The 25,425-nt window shown below is 47.9% G+C and overlaps 1 protein-coding gene across 4 annotated transcripts in view; it reads right to left on the reverse strand.

The window, feature by feature from the left end:
• Window positions 1–1,115: 1,115 nt before the first annotated feature.
• LOC118096815 (G protein-coupled receptor kinase 5) overlaps window positions 1,116–25,425 on the reverse strand; it is a 74,673-nt gene continuing 50,363 nt past the window's right edge. The window contains exons 5-17 of one of the 4 annotated variants that reach the window (XM_060268408.1): window positions 24,340–24,417; window positions 23,269–23,369; window positions 22,815–22,907; window positions 22,657–22,720; window positions 18,993–19,133; window positions 16,082–16,272; window positions 14,732–14,769; window positions 14,133–14,222; window positions 13,569–13,777; window positions 11,900–12,037; window positions 11,276–11,413; window positions 9,740–9,871; window positions 1,116–8,264 (exon numbers count right to left, since the gene is read on the reverse strand). In XM_060268408.1, the coding sequence (XP_060124391.1) occupies window positions 8,175–8,264; window positions 9,740–9,871; window positions 11,276–11,413; window positions 11,900–12,037; window positions 13,569–13,777; window positions 14,133–14,222; window positions 14,732–14,769; window positions 16,082–16,272; window positions 18,993–19,133; window positions 22,657–22,720; window positions 22,815–22,907; window positions 23,269–23,369; window positions 24,340–24,417 (1,503 nt within the window). In that variant the 3' untranslated portion in view covers window positions 1,116–8,174. The remainder of the gene's footprint in view (window positions 8,265–9,739; window positions 9,872–11,275; window positions 11,414–11,899; window positions 12,038–13,568; window positions 13,778–14,132; window positions 14,223–14,731; window positions 14,770–16,081; window positions 16,273–18,992; window positions 19,134–22,656; window positions 22,721–22,814; window positions 22,908–23,268; window positions 23,370–24,339; window positions 24,418–25,425) is intronic. The other 3 variants (XM_035139026.2, XM_035139023.2, XM_035139024.2) reach the window with 3 other exon arrangements.

Raw genomic sequence — 25,425 nt, forward strand, 5'->3', positions numbered from 1 at the left:
AGAGAAGAATCCTTGGAAAAGACCCTGATGTTGGGAAAGATTGAGGGCACTAGGAGAAGGAGACGACAGAGGTCAAGATGGTTGGACAGTGTTCTCGAAGCTACCAACATGAGTTTGACCAAACTGCGGGAGGCAGTGCAAGACAGGAGTGCCTGGCGTGCTCTGGTCCATGGGGTCACGAAGAGTTGGACACGACTAAACGACTAAACAACAACAAAATTTGGTTGTATTTGTAATAATTTGGAAAATTAATAAAAATAATTGGCAAAAAAACCCACAAACGAAACACAGCATTAATGTTAAAACAAAATACTATACAATATAAAAACCAGTTTCAAACAACTAAAAATTGCAGAAATATGGAGGGTCCCAAAACAACAAGCCTCAAGGGTCAGAAGCCAGGGCATAGGGGCGCTTCTTCAGCACTCCCCGAAAGCTGTATCATGACAGTGCCAGACACGCCTCTGTGGGGAGGGAGTATCATAATTTAGGGGCTGACACAGAATATGCCCTCTCCTGGCCCACCATGCCCCAGAGCCTCTGAAGATGAAGGAATTACCAAGAGGGCCTCCTCTCTGATCTTGGCACTTGAGAGGGTCTGTAGAGAACGAGGGAGTCTGTGGATATTGGGGGTCTGAGTTGTTTAGGGCTTTAAATATATTTATTTAGTTTGGTACCAAAAAAACCCACAACCCAGTCTACTTATGAACATCCAGAGATTATTAAAAAAAAATTAACAGCACATTGAATGATCCAATGTTTATCTAATTTGTAGTACAGTCAACTTTAATCTACTGTAAAATTTAATCATATATTGTATGATTTTTAATCATATGTTGCACTTATTTATTTCCTGGTTCCTAGTCAAAAGATGCTCCTCAAACAGGTTGCACTTAGAATCAATAGAAATGTAGTGTTGGAAGAGACCCTCGGGACCATGTAGTCCAACCCCCTGCAATGCAGGAATATTTTTGCCCCACGTGGGGCTCAGACCCACAACCCTGAGATTAAGAGTCTCATGCTCTACCTACTGAGCTATGGGACTGGTAAGACAATCCTTGCCATTAGATTTACAATCTAAATGACACAAAACAAAAGGCCAAAGATGAAGGGCATGAGATGAAGGGGTGGGGTGGGGGGCAACCCAGCCACATCTTTGCTGCAGAATTCTTGAAATAAAGGGAAGATTTTGAGGTGAGAAGAATAAGAGTTTCTGGTCCTTGAGCAAAAACTGCTGCCTCATTTTTCTCCATCTCCTAAAGTTGTTTGATGCTGCCTGCCCTGTGCTATTATTTTGCATGTGGTTCTGACTGAGATTTTATTAAAATACAAACACACGGAGAGTAGACTGAACAGCTCTAGTATGCCCGCCTCTGCTGTAAGCTTGTGCAGTGAGCACTGACCGCATCAGGAGTTACTGGCCAATGGAGCATATTGAAACCTTACAGGAGTCAGGATGCGAAGGCAGAAAAGTGGGAACCATTCAGAAAAAGCTTCACTCCTCTTCTGATCTGCCCTCATGAATTAGATCCTACCAGCCTCAAGCCTACCTCACCTTGCTGAAGATTGCCTTTGTGGGGGGAACCACCTAATGGACCCTCTCTCTGCTCAAGCATTCAAGGCAGGCTATGACTAAATGCCACCAAATACGAAATCGCTGAAGGGTCAAGGGGACAGCATTGATCGCCATGCCTTCAGTTCCTGCTGGAAGGCGAGTAAAAGGAGATGGGAGGCAGCAAATCACTCAAAAGAGACAACCTTATCCCTTTTCCCCATCCAGCCCAAAGAAACTCGATGCTATAAACAGGACTGTGTGCATTACACATTTCTGGGAAACGGCCAAGTGGTGCAGTGTGGGACCTTAGGGTTGCCATATTTTGAAGAGCAGAAAAGAGGGCAGCTCATGCTCAGACAAGCTGTGAAATGGCACACTCCGATGATGAGCCACTTCCCAGCATGCGCCATGTGGGCACAGAGAGAAGAAAGGGTTGAGAGTGATGCTCAGATGCACACTTTGTACAGAGAGCAGGCATGTCCCTTGTTATGTATTAGTGTATATAGTTTTGCAAAGACCTTGCCTTCACCCAGGGAGTGCAGCAGGTGCTGGACGACGGGAACCGGATAAGCGTGCTGCTGAAGCGCCTTGGTGATTGTGCACTTGTAATCAGTGCATATTCTCACCGACCCGTCTGGCTTGACTGGTGTAATGATGGGAGTCTCCCACTTGGCATGATCCACTGGCTCCAAGACGCCCTGGGCGATCAACTTGTCCAGCTGTTCATCCACCTTAGCTTTGAGGGTGAACGGAACCCGGCGTGGCTTAAGTCTGATGGGGGAGACTTGTGGATCCAAGCTGAAAGATATGGGCATGCCCGTGTATTGGCCCAGGGTGCCATCAAAAACCTCGGCAAAGTCTTTGATGAGGGCCTCTGTTTCAGCGTTGGAGATCCTGTTGATGCTGGTGACTTCCATGCCGAGGGCATCAAACCATTCTAGCCCTAGGAGGCTAGGACGTGGACCTTCAACCACCACCAGTCGGAGCAGGCCCGAGAATTCCTTGAAGGCAACCCGGAACACTAATACATAACATCCCTAGAGACAGGGAAAAGTAAAAAGTGATACTTGTGCACACGCTTCCTGGTTCTTTTGCAAAAACCCGGACATCTTGCTGATTTTTAAAAATATCCCCTGGATGGCGATTCCGCCCTTGGAATCCCGGCCATGTCCGGGAAAACCCGGGCATATGGCAACCCTAAGGTGTGGGCATGTGCAGTGAAGAGGATAGAGTATGCATGCACATTCGACTGCCTAGTGCCGTCCGCATCACCCAGGAGACTGCAGTTGCAGAAAAAAGAAGAGCGGTTCCATTGTATGGCGAGGTCACTTTCTGTTTCACACGGAGCTGTTTTCAACGGAGCCCAGAAGCGCAAAGCTGTATTGAGGCCATTGAATTTTTGCACCCCTGAAAATTTTGGACCCAGAGCAACCGCCCCTGTGGTCTACCTCATGCTACGCCACTGGAAACAGCAGGATTCAAGCTTCTAGTCCTCCTAGATGCAAAGATATACCTGGAAATGCATGGGCAATGCCTCCTGGAATCCCAGTCTAGAGAATGAGCAGAGATTCAAAAGATCATTGATTCAGTGAGGAAGGAGATAAGGATCCAAATGATTGCATGCATGCAGGTGTGAATAAGTTGCGTGCCTGACTCAGCACACAGAACTCAGCTTTCATTGGTGCATTGTTTTATTTATTTCTTTTCAGTGCAGATTACACACAGCCCTGGGAATAAGTAACAAGGAGAACCCCCCCTCCCCAATAACCCTATGGTATATATTGTTCTGTAAAGAAATTTTAAAATCAGGAAAGAAAAAAGCCCAGTTCATTGATGTAATTTCCTTTCTCACCCCTCCCCTCCCCACCCAACTGGGATAAAGTGATACCCACCCTTCACTTAGAGAAGCTGAATCTTCCCCCACCCCCAACATTCCCCCATTAAAAAAACACATCCCTGCAACATCTGGGTAACATGACCACATGGCTTGGCTTGCAGCTTTTAAAGCTTAAAAATGTACATCTAGGCATTCAACATACAAATATTTACAACTGTACAAAATAAAAAGCCAAAATGTAAACCAAAATGCACCAGAATCAGAAATAAACAGTGAAAAAGGAAAATAATAATAATAATAAAAACAATATGTCCTGCGACAACCAACCCTAAATACATTGATGCAAAAGGAAAGAGTGATGGAAATATAAGGGGGGTGTCAATGTCCTTTTGTGGAGATCTGTCTGGGATGTAGAGAATCACCAGACCCACAAGAATTCCTTTTGGGGAGAGAAGAAAAGAGATCTCATCCACAGCAAACATTTAAAGCTCTCCTGTTCCGATTTAAGTGTTGTGGTTTCCCCCCTGAAATCTCAAGAAGGGTTATGGGTGCCGATGACCTCACAGACCTACAAGTCATAGCAGCCTTATCAACCTGCAGTTCCCAGGATTCTCCCAGGATTTTTAAAGTGTGTTTTAAGTGTGAGGTGCGGGTGTCTCTCAAGGTTCTTTGTTTGACATGTGTGAACATCACACGGTGGATCAGAATGGTTGGAGAGGAATGCAGGGGTGCCCCCCCATAAGCTCCTGTTTGCATTCTTTTGGAGCATCTTCTTGTTCTCTGCAGCCCGGGGTGCCCACAAAGACTCACACTTTCCATTTTGGCAATTTAGAAAAGGAATTTATTTTTTCTCCTTTTGGATGATAATCCCAATTGAAGTCTCTCTCTCATATGTACACCTACCCACCCACCCAACTCAAATCTGGCAGTGATTGGCAGAGAGGCGTAGAAGAAGTCTGGAAAGTTGCCCGTTGATTGGAATATTCTAAAATACATATCCTCATGTTTTTATAGACACTGTATGGACTTCTATGCCCAATGTCTGACACACACTGAAAGAGGCATTGTTGTTTTGTTGAGGAGGGCATCCAACAGGTTTCCTAAACTATCCAGGCCTTGTCTCAGCCCAAGAGAGTGTGTGTGTTGTGTAGAGGAATCGAAGCCATAAGGAATACAAAGAGAAAGAAACTCAAAACACCCTAAAGCACCTACCTGCAAACACCTCTGATACCCTTTAAAATCCTTAAAGCACCCTATCATAACCCCAAATCAGAGCTTCCCTTTTCTGTTATGTCAATCCATATTGATCTTCGCTTTATTTCAGTTGTGCATGGTGCTGAACCTGCCGGATACAAGTCAGGGTAATCTACCTGAGTTTAGGGCAATTATGCTACAATCTGGAAATGCGGGGTGTGCATCTGGACCCTCTCACAACTCCTGCGCTCATGCATGCAAACTTTCGCCCTGTGGTGAGTCTGTGTTGGAACAAAAAAGTTGGAAAGGACCTCCAAGGTCCCTTTGCCCAACCCTTGCAATTGCTACCTCATCCCTGGCGGACAGCCGTGTCCAGCAGGTGCATCACAGATCAAACTGCTTTTTAAACTGCAGAAGCTACATCAGGTGTAGGGAACCTCTGCCCCCACCTGATGTTGCTGAGCTACAACTCCCATCAGTCCTGGCAAGTATGACCAACAATGATGGGAGTTGTAGTTCAGCAACATCTGGAAGACCAGAGGCTCCCCACACCTGCTATAAACTGACTCGTCAGAGAGCAAGCTCCAAAGCAGGGGTGGCTAACCCCCAGTCAGATGGATTAATGCAAATTTTTCTCCCCCCATACCCCGAAGACTGCACTGATTTTGGCAGGGGCAGCAAAATGGGGGGGGGGGATAAAGCAGAGAACATTCTGGTGGGGATGCAAATAGCCCCCTCCTTTGATAAGTCAGGAGAGGGCAATAACCCGAATGCATCCTTATTACCCTTGGGAAACTAGTCAAAACAAGGGGAGCCATCCTTGCTCTAGAGAGAAAGCCTGATTTCAAGGCACCCAAACTTGCACATTTTAATAACCACACAAGGTTGAAGTCTGCTGCTCTACTTCCAAGGGCTGAACTGCTGCAACAACAACAAAAATCCCTCCATGCCGTATGGCTGCCAAAAGCACAGAACTGACCCAAGCATTCAGCTTTAGGAGGGGGAAGTTTTGCTTGCAGGGGGTGTCATAGCACCCCATTGCCTCTGCATTTCCAGCACCAGAAAACCCCACAGGTGCCAGGGCCTTTAGGATGCAAAGTCTCTGCTGGGTTTTGCCATGGTTTGATGTTTCAGTGCATGTGTGATCTTTGCTTTTCTTATTTAAATTTTTTAAAAATGAAAAGCTCACAGTCTCTGCAACACCCCAGCTCCCCACCCCCCACCCTCAGATAGTGATTCTGCCCCCCCCCCCATTTTGCTGCAGGGAGATAGTCACTCTGAAAAACCAGAGCCCAGCTCTGTGCCCAAGGCTAACTGTCGGGCAGCTGGCACTTCTCCCTGGCACTTCACTCGGAAAGTCCTTCCTGCCCCAAGGCCAGATCTGTTGCTAAGCGAGTGGGGTAAAACTGAGCCCCCCGCTTGGAGCAGGCCCTTTGCACAGCAGGTCACAAAACAGCAAAATGATAAGATAAAGAGGAGAAATTCTGGGTTCATCTGGGTCTAAACAGATCTACCTCCCCTCAGCTGTTTTGGAAAGCAAAGGCTCTGCAGTGGCATTCAGTGTTAGAATGCCACTAAGAGGAGACCCATTAAAAATAACGGATATGCTTAACTTTGGTCTACTAATTGCAATGGATCTGAGTTAAAGTCAGTGGGTTTTTTTCTGGGGGGGACACAGGGGAACGCATACGCCTAAACATTTTGTGAATCTAAGTTTGGCCTCATTGAGGCACAGTATTTCAATATGAGTAGAGTACCCCTAAGCATTTTTTAAAGAAAAAAAAGCACTGGTTAAAGTTATTTGGAAACAGTGCTCTAGCTTTTTTGTGGGGGGGGGTTAGGGGATCCCAGCTTTTACCTCTGACATAATCCATGCACTCTGTTGGCCCCTGGACTGAACTTTTGTGGTCCCCCCCCTCTCTCTGGGCCCAACTTGCACCCCCTACAGAAGGAAAGCAAGCAAACTGTGTGTGGAAGTTCTGATTCCTTGCTTGGCTCACTGCTTGTTCACTTGGAGAGCAGGCCAGGCGGCAGGGTGGGTGGGGCACCTGCAGTTGTTTGCCCTCTTCAGAACACTTGCTCGCTCACTGATGTGCTAGCTTACTACATGCAGGGGTGGGAGAGAAGAGAAACTGTGATCAGGTCAGTTGCACAACGCAAATCAGTTCCCAGGCCCATTTTAAACCTATAACAGAACAAGCTGGTGGAATCCTGATGTGGTCAAGTAGACTGTGCCACTTCAGATGACAATGGCTTATGTTCCCCTGTGGTGAAAAACCCCTCATGCAAGTAGAAAAGAAGCACACCTGTGACAAAGTTTCTAATCCAATCCTCTTCCTGCTGTGCTAATTTTCTATTTGCAGGGGGGTTGTGTTTAATTAAATGTAGCACAGCATTCAAGAATATTATCAACCACCGGCCATTTCCTCCTCACCTCATCCTGCTACATGTTTAGAGTAGGCTTTTCTTCTGGGGAAACCCAGACAGGACTGGGCTGTAAAACACACACAAACACAATCACGCTCAGCAAAGAACCTGCAATCAGTTAATTCATTGGCATTCTGATGTTGGGCTGAGACCCGAATCCAGGTGTGTTAACAAGCAGTATCACAACCTCCTTTTGACGAGAGACAGAGAAGGAGAAATGGGGGAAAGTGAGAGAGACAAGAAGAAAAGAGAGGAGAAGGAAGTCAGTGGAGGAGATTCTGTAAGGAAAAATGAAAAAGGAGTCCTTTCGGGTTGGGGTGAAAAGTGAGGTCTGGAAATGTTGATGGCCTGTTACGTTATTCGGCCTGATGTGCCGTCCACAGCTACTCTTGGCATGGTGCTCCCTCCACCAGTTTTAATGCTGAACCTTTGTACTCCCCTTGATGCCTCCAAACGGGACCCGAGAGTGTTCTTCATGCCTCTTTGTCCCCTGCTGTCCTTTGGCACACAGTCCCAGGCTCTAGAGTTGTCTCGAGAGGGTGGGATTCCCGAAAAAATGCTCCATAAATGAAAACAAACCCGTCGTTTGATACACACATCTTTGTGTGTGTCTCCATTTGGCATTCCGATTTTCCAGCTCCACAAACAAAGGCCAGTGGAACAGCAAGAAGTCTTCCACTTTGACCAGATGACATTCCTCTTCTCTCTCACTCTTTCTGTCTCTGTCTCTCTCTATTCCCATTTTTGGGCTTCACAATCTCCAAGGAACAGAAAACCCCTCCCAGGCACACCTGTAGTCTCTAATGAGTTGTGGTAGGAGCCGAGACGGAGAGAATGGAACATGGGGTGGGGATGGGTTCTCTGAACAATCGGAGGGCAGAGGGCAAAGGGGGAAGACCCTGGTGGGGAACAGCCCGGTTTCGAGGTAACCGAGTCATCCTCGGGGATTGCCGGGGGCGTGTCAGTCCGTGTCAGCACCAGGAGGCGTCGAAGGCTTGTTGCTGCTGCTCTGCCCATCCTGCCGGCTGGAAGGCTGCGTTGCCCCACCTCCTAGCCAGTAGTAAAGTCCAGCGCTACGCGGGGACGCCCCGGTGCCAGCGCTGTGCCGAAGGCAACCCTGAGAAGGCACAGGACAAGTGGTGGCTCCAGGGGCCCTCTGGGTCAGGAGGGAGCCTGTGCTGTGGGCCGGGCCGGCGAGGGAGCCGCTGACAGGTTGGAGTTTGCGTTGGCGCTGATGGTGAAGTCACTTGGCTGTGGGTAAGGAAGCAGAGAGGAGAGGCACACTTTAGGGAGAGCCTGTGCTTTTTTTCGGGGGGGGGGAGGGACGGGACGCAGGCGTATGCATACCCCTAAACATTTTGTGACTCTAATGGGAGAAGAATAAAAAAAAAGTACTGGGGAGAGCCATTCAGGTGCACCCGTGCCAACACTGGCAAAGGGTCTCTCAGAATGCACAGGAATACTGGAGGGGTCTCATCCTGCCACTGCCATCTTTACCCACTCGGTTTGCATCCTATATAATGAATTCTACTTGCTAGGAATCACAAGCGGGGAAAGTGCTGGCTTCTGCACTCGGGCCCAGTTCTGCAGGCTTCCCGCCAGCATCTCCTTGGCCCCTTAAGAGAACAGGATGCTGGACCACATGAGCCATTGGCCTGATTCAGCAGCAGGACTCTTCTTAGGTTCTCAGGCTGTGGATTTGACCTGAGGGCTAAGACAGGGGACGAATCGCAGGTCAGTGGTAAATGGCGTGCTTTGCAAGCAGAAGGTTCCAGGGTTCAACCCCTCAGCCTCAGCTGAAAGGTTCCCCCTTAACTGGGGGAGCCGAGGATGGAAGCCGGAACCTCTGCAGGCCGAGCATGTGCACCGCCAGTTGGTTGGAGCCTCTCTACCAGAAAAGCCACATTCGTCAACTCTTAGGGCAAGTTTTCATTGAGGCAAGTAAACCTCTGTGCCTCTCCAAATTAAAGAGAAGACATTCTTGAGATAATGTTTCTCCATTAAAAAATTAAATGGATATACATGTAGGTTAGATTAGACATAGGCTAGGCATAAGAATTACATAGGCTAGACCAGGGTTTCCCAAATTTTCCCCGACCACTGGTCCTACTAACTAGGGATGGTGGGAGGTATAGTCCAACAACAGCTGGAGACCCAAGTTTGGGAAACCCTGAGCTAGACTAGGGGCGGATCTGCACTTGTCGTTTAGAACGTTAAAAATCTGTTATTAAAATGTGACACCAGAGGGTGCTGCAGAGCCACCGGCAAAGGGAAACTGCCATTAAATGTTATAGAAAGTTATATTTCTAATGTTTGGAAGATCAATGTAGATCCAGCCTATGTCTGACAGCTAGTTTTCTCTGTGTTTTAGTGTGCATTTTCTCTAAAATGAGTATTTACCGTATTTATTTTTGCCTAATTCATACATCTGTGCAATAATTTCCCCCAATATACTGTATTTCTGTTTGTTATCTTCACTAACATATGTGCTGTTATTCCTGCTTTCCCCTAATGTGTGCATTCTGTGGTCAGGGAGGTGCATCACAAATATGAATTTCAAAGGAACGCTGTGCTTCGGTTTGCATGCTGTTTCAGGAAGTGCTAATCAGGTAGAGTCCTGCTGAAAACGCAAACTGAATTTCTCTCCCCCTGCCCCATCCCTAGTGGAGAGAGGTAGCAGTAAAAGAGCATGGGACCAGAGGGAGCAAAAGGGTGGTGGGCCTTACGTTACGTCGGAAGAGCCTCTGCAAGAGGCTACGCTTGGGCGGGTCGGGAAGTTGCTTCCAGTCCAGGTCGGGGGAGCGGGTGCCGTTTGGTCCAAAGGTGTTTAGATCTTTAAAGCATTCTGTCTCGATCATCTAGAGAGAAGAGGAAGAGGATGCCATTGGTGGTGGAGGTGGTCAGCTAAAGCAGCAACATCTGGAAGTGGAGACTGGGGCTGGGCGACACCACTCCTCAGGCTTACATGCCAAGGCTCCCTTGGGTTAGCTTTCCCCAGACAGAGTTGGACACCCCTGCCGGCAACAGTGGGAAACAGCCCTGGCAGCTCGGTGGTAGAGCATCTCCCTTGCAGAAGGTTCCTGGTTAAATTGTGAACCTCAAAGCAGGGATGGTAGCTTAACCCACCCTAAACCACCATTGTCCAATATATGTCACTGCCTTATCCTGAACTCCCTTCATCGTCATGAAGCCCAGAACCAACAGCTGCCTTCTGCAGCATAGGAATCAAGCTCTGTGGCGTTTCACCTCTAGGGGCTTAGAAAGAGTTAAGTTGCCAGGGAGGTAAACGGCCAATGGGAGCTCTCCAGGCAGAAGCAGGGATATACAGTGGTGCCTCGCTTAACGAATGCCCTGCTTAACGAAATTTCCGCTTAACGAAAGGTTTTTTCTAGCGGAGGTTGCCTCGCTAGACGAATGCGCTTTACGAAAAATTCGTCTAGCGAATCGCGGTTTCCCATAGGAATGCATTGAAATTCAATTAATGCGTTCCTATGGGCAAAAAAAAATTCAATGCATTCCTATGGGATTTGCTAGACGAATTTTTCGTTATAAGAAAAGACCTGTGGAACGAATTAAATTCGTCTAGCGAGGCACCACTGTATAAGGGGAAGCAGGCAGACAGGAGGAGAGAGAAAAAAGGAGATAAAGGGAGATAAGAAGAGTTGAAGGGAGTTGGTGTTGAGTCAGGAGTTGGTGGGTTATTTGCAGAGAGAGAGCTGGTTTAATATATTGAGGTGGAGAATAGGTGGTGATTTTAGTCAGACAGGATACAGAGTTGAGGGATTATTTACAAATATTTATTTAGTTGACTTTAGCGGTAATAGGCCGGTAATTTATAATTAGAGGTAATAGGCCGGTATAGGAACCATCTGAAATTTGGAACAACCTAAGATTTGTACTGCAACCATTAAGCTTATGAAAACACAATAAAGCAACTTCGTTTTATTTTACCTTATCCTGGTCTGTGGTGTTTTGAGGAGGTATTTATTTTGTCGTTGGCACATCACCAATAGACCGTCAAACGTCCGGGGGTGATGTGCAGGTCAGAGTGACCGCGACATGCTCAGAGAGTAATTTGTAAAGTAAATGTTTGCCAAATATAACCCCCATGAACATGCATTTGGGCAGATAGCCAGTGGCTTTGGGAAGATAGGCAGGTGCCTATCTTTAAAGACAAGGCGACTGGGTGTTTTTATTTAACACCAACAGCCAGTCTCCTCTCTCATCTCCATCATCGGTGCCTTCCCAGCCCAATTCCTCACCTCGTTCTGCCATGGAATGGAGACGCTGCCAGTGGCAAATTTGGCATAGAAGTCATTGTCGGTTTGGTCTAAGTTGACACCCTTCACAGTGGAAAATTGTTCAATGTCCAGCACGTCTTTGCAGTATACGGCTCGGGGCTGTTGGATAGATAGGCGGAGACTCAGCTAAGTTTCCAGTCTCAAGATCTTAAGTATCAAGATGTCAATGGCTTGTGTGACATTAAATGGCTTAAGGTGTCATATCCCATGAGCTGCTGTGATGTCACAGAAGCCTGGTAAGGCTAGGCCAGAGAACCAACTCTTGGGGAAACAGAGACATCTTAGAAATGGAAGTCCGAGGTCTATAAGCAACTTCTGCTAGATTAAATGGTAGGGCTGTCCTCAGCGACCAAGAGAGAAAGCAAGGCCCTTGATGATAATATTAAGATCTGGGCAGGTGGCCCTTAAGATAACCTCATCAAAGGCCATTTAGGCCTTCTGCGGTGAATGTGTCAAGGTCAGGGGTGGGAGCAGCATCCGAGCATCTGCTCCCTCTTCTTCTTCACAAGCTCATTCTTTGCAGAGCAGTTGTATGGGAAGGACTCATGCATGAACCACCCATGACCTACTCTGGCCTGCACTTACATCTGGCACAAAGGAGGGCTTCATGATCCCAGCTTCCAGGCGCTTGAAATTGATCGTCTTGAAGAAAGGGTGCTGCTTCACCTGGACGGCCTCATCTCCCTTCCCTCCAAGCCGCTGCTTGGGGTCCTTGGTCAGCAGCTGGGGAGGCAGAAAGGTGCCACGATCAGTAAGTGAAAGCACAAGAGCAGGGAGGGATGTGGTGTGCTGTGAAAGTTAGGCTGCTAAATCACAAACAAGGGCTGTGGGGAGGCCACGGCTCAGTGGCAGGGCATTGTGTTTGCATGCAGAAGGTCCTGGGTTCAATTCCAGACATCTCCAGGTCATCTTTAGGCAGGAGTCTAAACCCCTGGGGAGCTGCTACCAGTCAGTGCAGACAATACTGAGCAAATGGACCAGTAGTCTAACTATGTTCCTAAGGCTGGGTAGGTGCTTGCTTGCTTTGCAAAGGAGCACTCACCACCTCTTGACCAATGCTCTACTCACAAGATCACGGAGGAGAAACTTTCCATGGGCTGTGAAAATGGCCAGGTAGAAGCTGTTGCCCTCCAGATGTCGCTAGACAACAACTCCCAACGTCAATGACCATTGGTCACACAGGCTTGGGCTGATGGGAGCTGAACAATATGTGAAGGACCAGGAGCAGCGAGGAACAGAACGAAGGCAAGGTAAGATGAGACTTGCTGGATCAGACTGTCTGTTCCAGCATCCTGCTCCCCACTCCATCTAATCTATTATCCCTTTAAAATGATTGTGTATCTGTCATTGTAAACAACTCCGATCATTTCTGCTTGAAGGGCAATACTTAAGAAGTTTATTAAATACACAAATGATGCCTTTCCCCATTTTAGGTAGCTTGTAAAAAACACTTTCTGTTTCAAACAGAATGCTTGCCTATGTTTGGTTTAGGTATTTTTAAATTATTATTCTCCCGATGCCTCCCCATCCTGCCCCTAGCCAGGGAGTTATTGGCAGAGTCTGGCCTCAAACATCCAGATCGGAATGTTGCGTCCCAGTAAACACCACTGCTGGGTAAGACAGGGTGGAGGGAGAGGACATCAAACAACAACAACAACAATCATAGTATTTGTGCACACACTCCTAACAGGGTTCTGCCTTGCTTGAGGCGTCCGGCCAGAGGCTGCCCCAACTGCATTCCCGGATCAGGTTTCTGATGTTAAAAGTGCCTATCCACATGTAGCCAAAATGGCAATCTCCATGGACCAGAGAGAGGGACCAGCAGTGTTGGGGGAGCTCATAGGTTTGCAGACAGACCCCTGCCAAAAAAAAGAGTATTTAGGAAGCAAAGAAACACATAAGGGGAAGTGGTCAACTCTCCCCAAAATAACCTAGTGAGGAGGACTAACAGGCTGTTGGGTGGGGGCAGAAAAAGAGGAATGTGCTGGAGTTGCTGAAGACCTGGAGAGAAGCATTCCATACGGAAATGTTTTGCTACAGTTCCCTCTCCTTTCCTTTAAAGTCCCTATAGAAACAAATGCTTCACACTGTGTGCCCTGAAAACTCCTGCAGGGTTGGGTTCTGGCAGGCATCAGTGGACAAACAGTTCCATAAGAGTAGGGCAAGTTGCATCCCTGCCTCCCACAATCCCTTGCAACCCCCCCCCCCCCCCAGGACAGAGCTTTGGCACAGCCTCTCACTTTCCCCAGCTCACCGCCTTGCAGATGGCCTTGGCGTCTTCAGAGAACTTGTCCGAGTACTGCTCCTGGTCCTCCTGAACCCGCTTCTCCACTTCCTCCCTCTTCACCCGCTCCTTACGGGCGCGGAATGGCGACTGGCCCTCGATCATCTCGTAGACGAGGCAGCCGAGCCCCCACCAGTCTGGACTGAAGGAGTAGCGCTCGTTGTTGATCACTTCTGGAGCTGGAGGGGGAGAACGGTCAGAGATGGGGAGAAATAATAGCTCAGCAGAAGACCACATGTCCCAAATTCTACCCCTGGCTTCTCCAGCAAGCCAGTGATGGGGAAAGCCTTTGACTGAGACAATTCTCCCCCTCAAAAAGTGTTGCCCGAGCCCTGGATTGATGCAGGCCTTAAATTTAGGTCTCCTCAATCTCATTGCCTTAAACTGCAACCCACCCACCCTGGCTCCTTGAATGGTAAGATTGCCTTCTGCTTTCAGCAAGAAGGGGTTTGTAAAGCTACCCCAAGAGGACTGGGCCAGCTCCTCCACAGGGCAAGGAGATCTGGAGATCTGAGATTTTCCTTGACTACATACCCATGTAGCCAACAGTTCCTACACGGCCACGGATGGTGTCTCCCTCTGGAATCTTGATGGCCAGCCCCAGATCTGAGATCCGGATATGACCTATAGGGAATAAAAGGGAACGAGGAGATAGAGGTCATGGTGTGAGCCACATAAGTCAGTAGCAAGCAAATTGGGGCCCAGACCCTCAGAGGGCAGCCTCAACATCTAGTTCTCAACAAAAGAGGTTTAAAGACTCTCTCAAGGCAAATCTTAAAAAATGCAGTGTAAACACAGACAACTGGGGAACACTGGCCTGCGAGAGCTCCAATTGGAGAACAGCCTTTACCAAAGGTGTCATGTGCTTTGAAGATGCTCAAACTCAGGACAAAAGGGAGAAACATGCTAAGAGGAAGGCATGCTGGCAAACCTTCACCATGATCTATCTGGAAACCTTTCCACTGTGGAAAGACGTGTGGATCCAGAATTGGCCTCCACAGTCACTTATGTACTCACTGTTAAAACCGTGTTCATGGAAAACAATCTTACTTGGCTACAAGGGATCGAAGAAGAAGAAGAAGAAGAAGAAGAAGAAGAAGAAGAAGAAGAAGAAGAAGAAGAAGAAGACTCACCATCATCATCCAGGAGAATGTTCTCTGGCTTCAAGTCTCTGCAGCAAAGATACAGACACAACTCAGAATGAGAGGCAGGTGGATAGGTGAACTTCTAGGTTCAAGGTTCTTCAACCCTTTCAAGCACATAGGATATTTGTGGGGGGGGGAGGAATGTACAAGGGGGCCCTAAACCAGCATATCTATATAAGCAGCTGCTCCCATAATCATAGCTGTCAAGTTCTCCATTTTTTTAAGGGAAATTCCCTTATGCTGAATAGGCTTCCTCGTGAGAAAAGGGAAAACTTGACAGCTATGCCCATATTCCACCTGCTTCTGAGGTCCTACTCTTTGTGCTACCACCATGCATGGTCAAATGAGTGAGCAGGAAAGACAGAGACTTTTCAGCAATAGCACCAAGTCTGTGGAACGTCCTCACTCTGAAGATTCGCCTGGCAATCTCCTCATTGTCTTTCATTTGAGAATGCAGATCCCAGGTGGATGAGGCAGAGACTCACAAAATTACGTCAGCTCAAGAGCAGTTTATTATAAGCTCTCCAGAAGATATTAGCGTCCTGAACAGGGAGGGGAGCAGCAAAAATGTTCAGCCCTTGTGGTATAGAAAGAAGCTCAAAGTCTCCAGGAACTAAGGCAAAATTTAAACACTGCTTTGGACAGAGGAAGATAGATTCAGTAACCTACAGCTGCATATGGGAACAAAGTTTTGCTTATGGGTCTCTCTATTTTCACTGTTCAGTTTGTGAATGCTGTTACTAATGGAACTAAAATGGCACCACCCAAGCACAACAGGGAGGTTTCAGCAAAACCGGGAAAACCCAAAGTTTGCAGAAGTACAAAAAATAAATAAATATGTGGCTGGGGGAGGGATCCCTAAAACAGCCCAGTGAGGACTGATCATGCTCAGGGGGCACAGAACACCGACTGACTGTGGGAGGAGGAATGAAAAACTGGAGATGGAGGAGAAAATTATTAGTAATATAAGTATTAGTATTTAGTATTTTTAGTATTTAGTATTAGTACATCGCCCTTCATCTGAAGATCTCAGGGTGGATATCAGCATAATAAAAGCAAGAACAAACCAAATCAATAGCGTGCCCCCCTCCCACAAACACATTTAAAAGGACCTAGACTGTTAATCAGGTTCAAAATGCAACCAGAGAGACACAGACCAATATGCCAGCCTGCCACCCCTGGCTGGGCTGACACTTTTCACCCTCCAGCCACACGTGCAAAGGACACGAAGGGTTTCTCCATCTTGCCCTGTGCCAGCAATGCTTCGCCCTGCTCCCAGGCTCTCCTTATGCGCCTCGCCTTCCTGGAGCCTGAGGAGCATGACTGCTCCTCTCTCACCTGTACACGATGCCCTCCCGGTGCAAGTGCTCGAGGCCGCAGCAAATCTCTGCAGCGTAGAAAGTGACCCGCTCATTGTCAAAGCCGGGGTTGCCCATGTTGTAGATGTGAAACTTCAAGTCGCCTCCGTTCATGATGGTGAGGACCAGGCAGAGGGCATCCTTGGTCTCGTACGCGTAGGCTAAGCTCACCTGTGGGCATGCAACAGAAGAAGAGCCCTGCCAGATCAGGCCAAAAACAACCCACCATCTTGTTTCATGCAGCAGCCAGCCAGATCCCACCAGGAAACAAGGCATGGAGGCAACAGCCCACCTTCGCTGTATGCCTCCCAACAAGTGGCATTCAGTGGCTTAGGAGTAAAAGCTGTCTTGAGCAATGTGAGACCACTGGTCCAGCTAGCTCAATATTGTTGACACCATTTTTGCCCCTGGGGGGCAAAGCTTACCTTCCAAGTCCCGGACTGCAGAATCCGGGACCGGCACCATGTGACACCAGAAGTTGCGTAGACATAACTTCCGGTGTCGCTTTGCCCTTCTATGGGCACCAAAAATGGCCGCTGCCGGCTTCGAAAGTTGCTTCTACGCATGCCCGGAAGTGCGTCAACGCAACTTCCAGTGTTGCTCTGCCCATCTATGGGCACCAAAAATGGCTGCCGCCGACACTGGAAATCCCGTCTACGCACTTCCAGGCATGCGTAGATGTGACTTTTGAAGCCGGCGGTGGCCATTTTTGGTGCCCATAGAAGGGCAAATCAGAAAGAAAAAAAATGGCTGCCGGCAGGAGAAAATAACAGAGAAAAACGGGAGACGTGATACGGGGGACCACCGGGAAAAGGTAAGTAAAAACGGGGGTTTCCCAGGGAAAACGGGGTACTTGGCAGCTATGGGGCAAAGCATCAGCAGGCAGTGGGTCAGAGGCCACATCTAGCAGTGGGAAGGGCCTGGACATTCCCTCCCCACATACACAATCTTGTCCCACTCGCCCTTTCCCCCATCTCACCATGCTGGCATGGAGAGGTTTAAACCCCCCCCCCCCTCCTGCTGCACTGAAATCACACTGTGCCTTGCTGCCACCTACTGGCCCAGTCAGAGGAGAGGAGGTGCTTAATGGGATCACAGCGATGTGCCTCTTCCTGCTGCTGCTGGCTAGCTGACTGATGTGGGAAAGAGTTAAAGAGGTGCACAGATTAATGCGATTCTCCGCTCCTTCCAGTGGGGAGCCACACAGTGGGATGTCAGGAGTCCCATGACATCCATCCCTCTGGTTCCCAGCAGGCTGGTGCTGGAAACAGTTGTTGGCAGCTACCTGTCTTGGGAGACAATGGAGTGTGCCTCCAGGATTTTGGGATGAAGTCAAATGGCTGCATTAACAACACCGAAGTGACCAACTTTGGGCACAAGCCTGGGCAGTGTGTATGGAAGTCCTGGGCTGCCCCGAGCACAAGACCCCCCTCTCGGCCTTGCTGAAGTGGTCCAAAGGAAAGCAGAGCAATACACTTGGCACCAGCTTGGCTGGAGTTAACAGAAGGAGGTGTAAAAGGCTACATCAGGGTGAGGGTAGCCAATGAGTCACAAACCCATGGACCGAGTGGACAAAGTCAAGAGCATGGCATATTAAATTAGTGGAGTTTATGAATTTAGCAAAATTAACAGCGATAGTTAGGAAAGTCCCTAGACAAAAATGGATAAAAGAATGGAAATATGTAGAGGATTATTTTCGTAATGAAGGTATAAGCTCCAGATGGGTAATTTGCCTGGATTAAATTCACATAAATTTATTGGAATCAGTAAGAATATGAGAAGAAATTGAAATAAGGAATAAAAAGTTAAACTCATAAGGGGAAAGCATAATAGTGCTCATTTATAGCAGGGAATCGATATGGAAATGCTGGGAAGTTTATCGTATTTTTTCTTTTTCTTTTATCTTATATTGGTGTTTTGTATTTTTATGGATTTCTCTTTTTCCCTTTTCTTTTTTTTCTTTCTCTCCTTTTCTTCTTTTTTCTTTTTCTCCCCTGTTTTACTATAAGTTGGCTTTTTTGTATAATTTTGTATAATTTTGATTTGTATTTGTGTTATGTTGATTTGTATTGATTTATGTTGTTATGCTGATTTTATTGTTAATATGTTTAATATTAAATAAAGGTAATTTTTTAATATTTTTTTTTTTAAAGTCAAGAGCATGTCTTCTTGACCACTGGAACCACTCTTGACCTTGTCCATTCGGTCCATGGGAGCCTGTCTTTGCATGCAGGGGAAGGTTCCTAACTCACCAAAGGTTTGTGACCCATTGGCTACCCTCACCCTGATGTAGCCGGGCAGTTGAAGCTGTTCCGTGGTGGGGCCAGTGGCCGCTGTTGCATGCTGACAGCTTCTAGGAGCCACAGGTCATAGCTGAGTGCAGAATGGGGACCAAAGGTGAACAAATTACCCCAGGAGGAGCACAATGTGCCCCCCCCACCAGAGGTATTACCCCTCCCCTAACACTGCACACCCACCCCTGGAACCAGCTGAGGAGTGTGGATCAGCTGTTTTCCAGCAACATTCAGTGGAGGATTATGCCACCAAGCTGCATGTAAGTTGGCCAAGTACTGCAAGCAGCTTGCAACCCCTACATGGCCTGCGTTGACAAGGAACTGGCTCTCCAGGGTTTCAGATTGGAGTCTTTTGCCCGGCACTAGCTCGTGTTACCGTGGATTGAACCTCATATCTTTTGTATGCAAAACATGAGCTCTATCACCTTTTGCAGGCGTGCTGTCTTTGAACTTCGGAGATTCCTCTTATATGAGGCATCCCCAGTGAGCATTAGCAAAGGACATCAGGGAAGCTCATGAAAACTGTAGGGCAGGAGTCGGAAGAAGGCAGTCTTGGACGCATGTGGGATATCAGCAGCATGCCAGGCACACACTCACCACGAACCGGCTGTTGACCTTCTCCAGGATCTGCTTCTCGTTCAGAGCCATGGCCTCTCCTTTCCGCTTCTTGATGCGCTTCTTCTCCAGTTTCTTACAGGCATACATCTTCCCTGTCGCCCGCACCTGACACGCGCAAACCTGAGGACAAGGTAAAAAGTGGGCATGGCGGGGCAGATGGATTTGGGTAGAGATCCATACGTGCTCAGACAAGGCACTGGCACTCATTGAAGAAAAACAGGCAGCCGGGGGGAGGGGAACCATGTTTACTCTTGAACCTCCAGAGTATGCGTTCTTCCAGATGTCAGGTGGTCCAGGGAGACTCAGTAAGGATAAGAATCCTTCCCTCCTTGCAGATCCCTTTAAGGCACATGTGCAAACCACCAAGTCCTGCATTAGGACTCGGCAAACAATCCCCTTCAAATGTGGGTGCAAAGTGCAGGGGAGGCTCTCAGAAGTCCCCCCCTCTTAAATTTCACATTCAGGTGCACAAGAAACCCTGCCCACCCACCCCATCAAAGTACTATCAGGCAAAACTGCACATTATACATGCAACTGCCGTGTAAGTGTAGCTTGATGAAAATCTCACTTCGGAAGTAAAAAGGAGAGGTGGAAAGGGGCACATCATTCTTTCCTTCCTCCGAATCACCCCTCCAATGTTTCTGCAAATCTGCATTTTAAACCTGCAAGAGAGAGCAATTTGGAACAAGAAAATGGCGGGCAGGGGAAGAATTGAAGGGAGCCCCCCTAAAGCTAAAGCTTTTAAAATTAAAGAGCTGTTGGTCCGCAGTTCTACGTGCTGGCATACAGCATGTGATGTGGTCCTTTTGTTTCACTCGGAGTGATTTGGGGCACAATGTCATTTATTAGTACTACTTGCAACAAAATGTTGCGGTGTATCTTTCCTCTTAAAAGGAGTGCTCCTGTTTCGGGCTCTCAGCCAGTCATTCCCTCCAAGCACAATAAGCCATTCTTCCCACCACAGTTGCTAACCACCTGACTTCACTGTTAAAAGGAGTTATTCATCTTGATTTTTAATTGTATTTTGATTGCTTCTTTTATTTCCTATATTGTACTGCATTTGAACGTAATATAAAAAATACAATATGTAAGGGATAAAAGAAGCAACCAAAATACATTTAAATACCATGCAGCATCTAGCTAGCACCGACACTGCAACTGTCCAATCAAGTAGAAAAATCCTTAAGTGACCCACCAAGACCCTCAGCAGTTTTCAAGTGGCCCATGTGGGTGTGGGTGGAGTTTGGAAACCGCTGATCTAGATGCATTTCAAGCCTCAGCTGGATATTGAAACTGCCTTGGTCTGATGGATGTTCTGTGCCAGGAGAAGGATGAGGGGCCTGGGAGCCTGGTAATTCCCCTCTCGGGGGCCTTTGATATTATTGACCTTCTGGACATGCTCTTGAAGTTGGGGAATGAGAGCACTGTGCTTCACTTCTGCCAAGACAGCTGACTCCAGAAGGTGGAGCTAAGAGACGGTTGCTGAGTCCAGTGGTACCTCGGGTTACAGATGCTTCAGGTTACAGACACTTCAGGTTACAGACTCCGCTAACCCAGAAATAGTTGTTGTTAGTTGTTCAGTCGTGTCTGACCCAGAAATAGTACCTTGGGTTAAGAACTTTGTTTCAGGATGAGAACAGAAATCACGCAGTGGCGGCGTGGCGGCAGTGGGAGGCCCCATTAGCCAAAGTGGTACCTCAGGTTAAGAACAGTTTCAGGTTAGGAACGGACCTCTAGAATGAATTAAGTTCTTAACCCGAGGTACCACTGTACTGTGAGGATTCAGTCTTCTCCTGTGCTTTTCTAACACGAAAGCCCTGAGTGAGATTATCTGGGGACTTGGGATGAGGAGCCATCAATATGCTCTCTCTCTCTCTCTCTCCCCCCCCCTTACATCTGAGTCAGGTAAAGTGGTAGAAGTGCTGAATCAATGGCTGGGATCTGTCATGTGCTGGATAAGAGGCCAGCAATCTGAAGCTTGATCCAGGCAAGATGGAGGTAAATGGTGCATGGCTCATCTGCCTGAGGAAGTGCTGCTTACCCTCTTTAAGGCTGATTTGCACCCTCCCTACGAAAACCTTTTCACTCTGATGACTGCATTCCCTTTGGGGCAAACTTCCAGGCACAACACTCCAGAGGTGGGTGGGGCCAGAGGCAAAAGTGGATGGAGGATTGGGTGACAATTTTATAGGGTTATCATATGTCTGGATTTTCCCAGACCGCAATCGGGAAAATTACGGCAGCCCACGCTGGCAGTGCCATTTTTCATTTAAAAAATAGCTCAAAAACTTTGCCAAAAAAAGCTCAACAATTTTTCTGTCTGTCCGAATTTTCAAGGTATGAAATATGGCAACCCTAAATTTTACCTTTGTACAGCAGTCAAGTTTCTACACGTGCTCATGCATCGCTCTCTGTCCTCCATACGAGTTTAGGGACACACTCCAGCCAGGCAAAAAATGCTCAAGGGGGGTCCAGAGCTGAGTCAGTAAGGTGTGTGGCCGAGGGAGAGTTCCGGGGTCCAAGGAGAGAGGAATTGGGGGTGGGGCCACTTGGTCCTAGACCTGAGGTTCTCCACCCTTGTCTTAGGAAGAGGTCTTCCCCATCACCTGCTACCTGATCCTTAAATGAAAGACATCAGGTATCGAACCCGGAACCTTCTGCATGGAGAACATGCCACCGAGTTATGGCTCCTTGCTATAGTCATTGCTACAAACCACCGTGGCAATTCGCCTTTTGACAGGGATCTTCTTAGTGGCCACTCACAGACTTTGGAAATCCCTCCCTAGAGAAGCTCAAATGGCTCCCTCCTTGATGTCCTTCTGCCGGCAGGTGAAGGCTTTCTTCTTCCAACGGGTTTTGGGTCTAACTGACTGCTTTTAATGAAAGGGCTGGTGCTGTGCTGTTTTTATGGTAATTATTGGCATGGTTTTAATAGATTTTACATATGTGTAAGAGAGAGGGCTTGCAGAGAGCATCCCACTCTGCTTACTTCTACCAGCTGGGAGAGCAGCAGCGAGAGCAGCAATTCTGGGAGGGAAAACGAGGAAAAGGAAGTGGGAAAGAAGGGTCCAGGGCTCTGCAGAGTCCTGGAGGCTCAGCTCCAGGCTGGGAGCAGGGAAGCAGGGGCGGAGCTAGCTTCAGCATGGGCTGGAAGGTAGAACGGCACCTCAGGAGCCTGGTTTGGGACCATGGAGTAGAGCAAGGAGGAGGGGCGTTTGGATGCCCAGTCTTAAAAGGAGGGTCAGAGCCCGCGAGGCACCATTGTGGGCTTCTGCCCCATGCAGAGCAGACATTATTTGAGACATCTCACCACTGTATATAGCATGCACAATAAAACTCTGAAAAATCCAGAGGATGTGTGGAGTGCTTACTCGGGAGTAGCCAACACCCGTCTATGACAATATGTATATAGTTTTAATTCTATCAATGTTCAGTTGTGTTTTAATAATTGGTTTTCCTGTCTTTTTAGGGGGAAAGGCAGGATATCAATAAATATATAACTAAAAGTAAGTAATAACAACACCAGTGTTTTAAGCATGGTCAGATATATGATAATCCTGTATCCTGTGCCTTTGGGGGCCTAAAGCTTTCTGCGATGCCCCACACCAGAAGCAGCCCCTGTGGCTGCCTTGCATCTCCCTACCTCTCCGAAGCCTCCCTTGCCAAGGATCCGGTATTGCCTGAAGGTGTCTTTGGTCACTGATTGCCTGAAACAACAAAGTACACGCAAACTCCTTCAGGTGAGCATCCGTTTGGCAAAGGAACAAGAGGGATTTTGGGTGATGAAGAACACCACCTTACCTCTCCAGGTACTTCCACTGGAGGAATCTGTCAAAATACATGCTGTCCTGGTAGTTCGTGAAAGGAGCTCCACTGAGGTACTCGTGTAGGTGCCTGTGAAAAAGACACAAATTAAGATTGGGCCGACTCTGAAAGGCTTGGAGACAGGCTGACGAAACTGAGTCGCAACTCCCAGACTGTACCCACGTGTACATGTGCTTGGTGCTTGCCATCAAGATCAACAGAGCTCCTGCCCAACTTGGAATTAATCGACAAAGAAATTTAGTTTGGTCCCTGCCTGTCTCGGCCTGCTAAGAAAGTTGAGGCTGAATTTATTAAGCAGCAAGCCCCAGTGAGTGCATCTGGGCATCACAATAAACCATGGTTTGATATGAACGTGGCTGGAGTACTGTAGTGTCAAGGAACGAAATCCACCCGCCACTACCCACCCATCTCCCCAGGGCCTGGCACTCACTGCACGCAGCTGCTGAAGAGGTCTTTGCAGGCGCTTCTCTGCAGATTCTCCGTGCAATGGCCCATGAGAGACTGGCTGATCTCTTCTATGTAGCCTGGAGACTAAATAAACAACAACACCAGCCATGAGTGACATACACTTGAAATGTCTTGAGTGCTGGACTTCATTCCTGCCTCCACCTCCACCACAGGCTCAGATCTGGAACATTGTCCAATCCCCACCCCCATTTGGCCCAGCTTCCACTCCTCCCCAGCTGATGTTCTCCAGGTGCTGCTGAACTACCGCTCAATGGCAGAGCATCTCTTTTTCAGGTAATTTTCCATATTAAGTAGAACGCAAATGGATTCCCCCCCCCTCCTAGAAACAACACAGAAAGGAGTGCTAAGCTTCATGCCCACTGGCGAAAAAAGGTTGGTAACCTTCGGTACAGATGCAACGCTGATGGTGATCTATTTCATTTATGAATCACATCCCAAAGCAATTTACAATATAGCAACACACACACACACACACACACACACACACAATTCTGTAAAACAATTAAAAATATTAAAACATTTTAAAACAACAGCAGCACACACATAAACTCCATTCAAATTCAAAACAGATATCAACTAGAATAAAGATTTTAGAAAGCTTGTTGAAAGAGGAATGTATTTGGAAGGAGCCAAAAAGATAACAGAGGATGCAGCTGCCCAGTATGCAGTGGGAGGGAGTTCCAAAGGGCAGGCCCAATTCCAACATCAGCTTGATTATATCAGGACTGGGGCATGGAAAATGGGCTGCAGTGAGTCAGGTCCATAAAGCAAATCCTGATCCAAGATGGGAGGGCAAACTGGTGTACACTAGAGCTCAGGTTGGCCTTGTTAGCTAAGCAAAGCACCATTTACCTAGGATGCCCTTTTATACTTTTTCCTGCCCACGAGGAGTCAATGGCCAGCCTCGGTGGAGTCAGCTCAGAAGCCAGTCCGTTTCCTGGGAAGCCGCAGTGAAGTGAATCACCACACGGGGGAGCGGTCAGCAGTTCTCGACACAGAACTTGCCCTTGCCCCACAGAAATAATATACCTACCTTGCTGTTGAAAAAGTTGCGGATTATCTCGTCTCCCATTTCCTTCCGCTTCTCGTCTGGGGAAACCTCATACTCTACCTGGGAGAGGAGAAAGGGCAGCAGTTTGATCAGACCTGAGACAGACATGCACACACGAGCTGCAACGTTGATTCTGGAGAACACCCACACATTCCTTTTCTCCTTCCGCCCTCTTTCACCATGTACAGGTATTTGCGTTCCTCTGCCCTGAATCCCCCCTCGCCTGCTGCTGGCTCTCTTTCAGCGTTTTGGGACTGGCATCAGGAGAATCCGTAGCTCAGTAGCAGAGCACATGCTTTGCATTCAGAAGGTCCCAAGTTCAACCACCAACATCTCCAGAGGCATGTGTTTTTTAAGGATGAGACAGCAAGTGATGGGAGAGACCTCTTCCTGATGCCCTGGCGAGATGCTACCAGTCAGAATAGGCAATACTGACCAAGATGAACAAGCAGTCTATCCAATTAAAAGGATGCTTCCTCCGGTATACCATTCCTGCTCCCATTTCCCTTTTGTTTGTCAGTGGTGGCTGGTGCCCATTGGGACTGGTAGGATGGAAGACAAGGAGGCAGACAGTAGGTGGCGCCAGACCCCAATGACAAGCAGAACCAACTCCTAAATTTGTCCTCCCTGTTGAGATCTACAAAGGCAAGACCGAAAGGAAGGAGGGGTGGCATGATGGGCAGTGGCCCCCATGGGGCTGGTTGTTAAGTAAGGAAGCAGGCAGGTGGGGGGCTGGCTGAGACAGGCTGCTGGGGCACTGCCCTATTTGCTCAAAGAGGCCAGCTCCACTGCAAATGCTGCTGCTCTTCCTCTTATCATTTCAAGTGCTGTTCTACACATACTCCAGCTTTTGCAGACCTGGTGTCCTTTGCATGTTTTGGACTAGGCCTCCCATCACTCCCAAGCTAGCACAGTTGCCGTCCAAAGCAGTTGGAGGGCACCAGGACGGCACTTATGAATGCATGCCGTATACATCAGCCTGGTACTGAACAACTCACCTGCTCATAGCTACTTTATGCTGAAACAGACCTTTGGTGTCTCACAGTTTTTGAGTATGGGAACTGGAAA

Source organism: Zootoca vivipara, chromosome 15, assembly GCF_963506605.1.
Source record: "Zootoca vivipara chromosome 15, rZooViv1.1, whole genome shotgun sequence".
NCBI classification, from domain to species: Eukaryota; Metazoa; Chordata; class Lepidosauria; order Squamata; family Lacertidae; genus Zootoca; species Zootoca vivipara.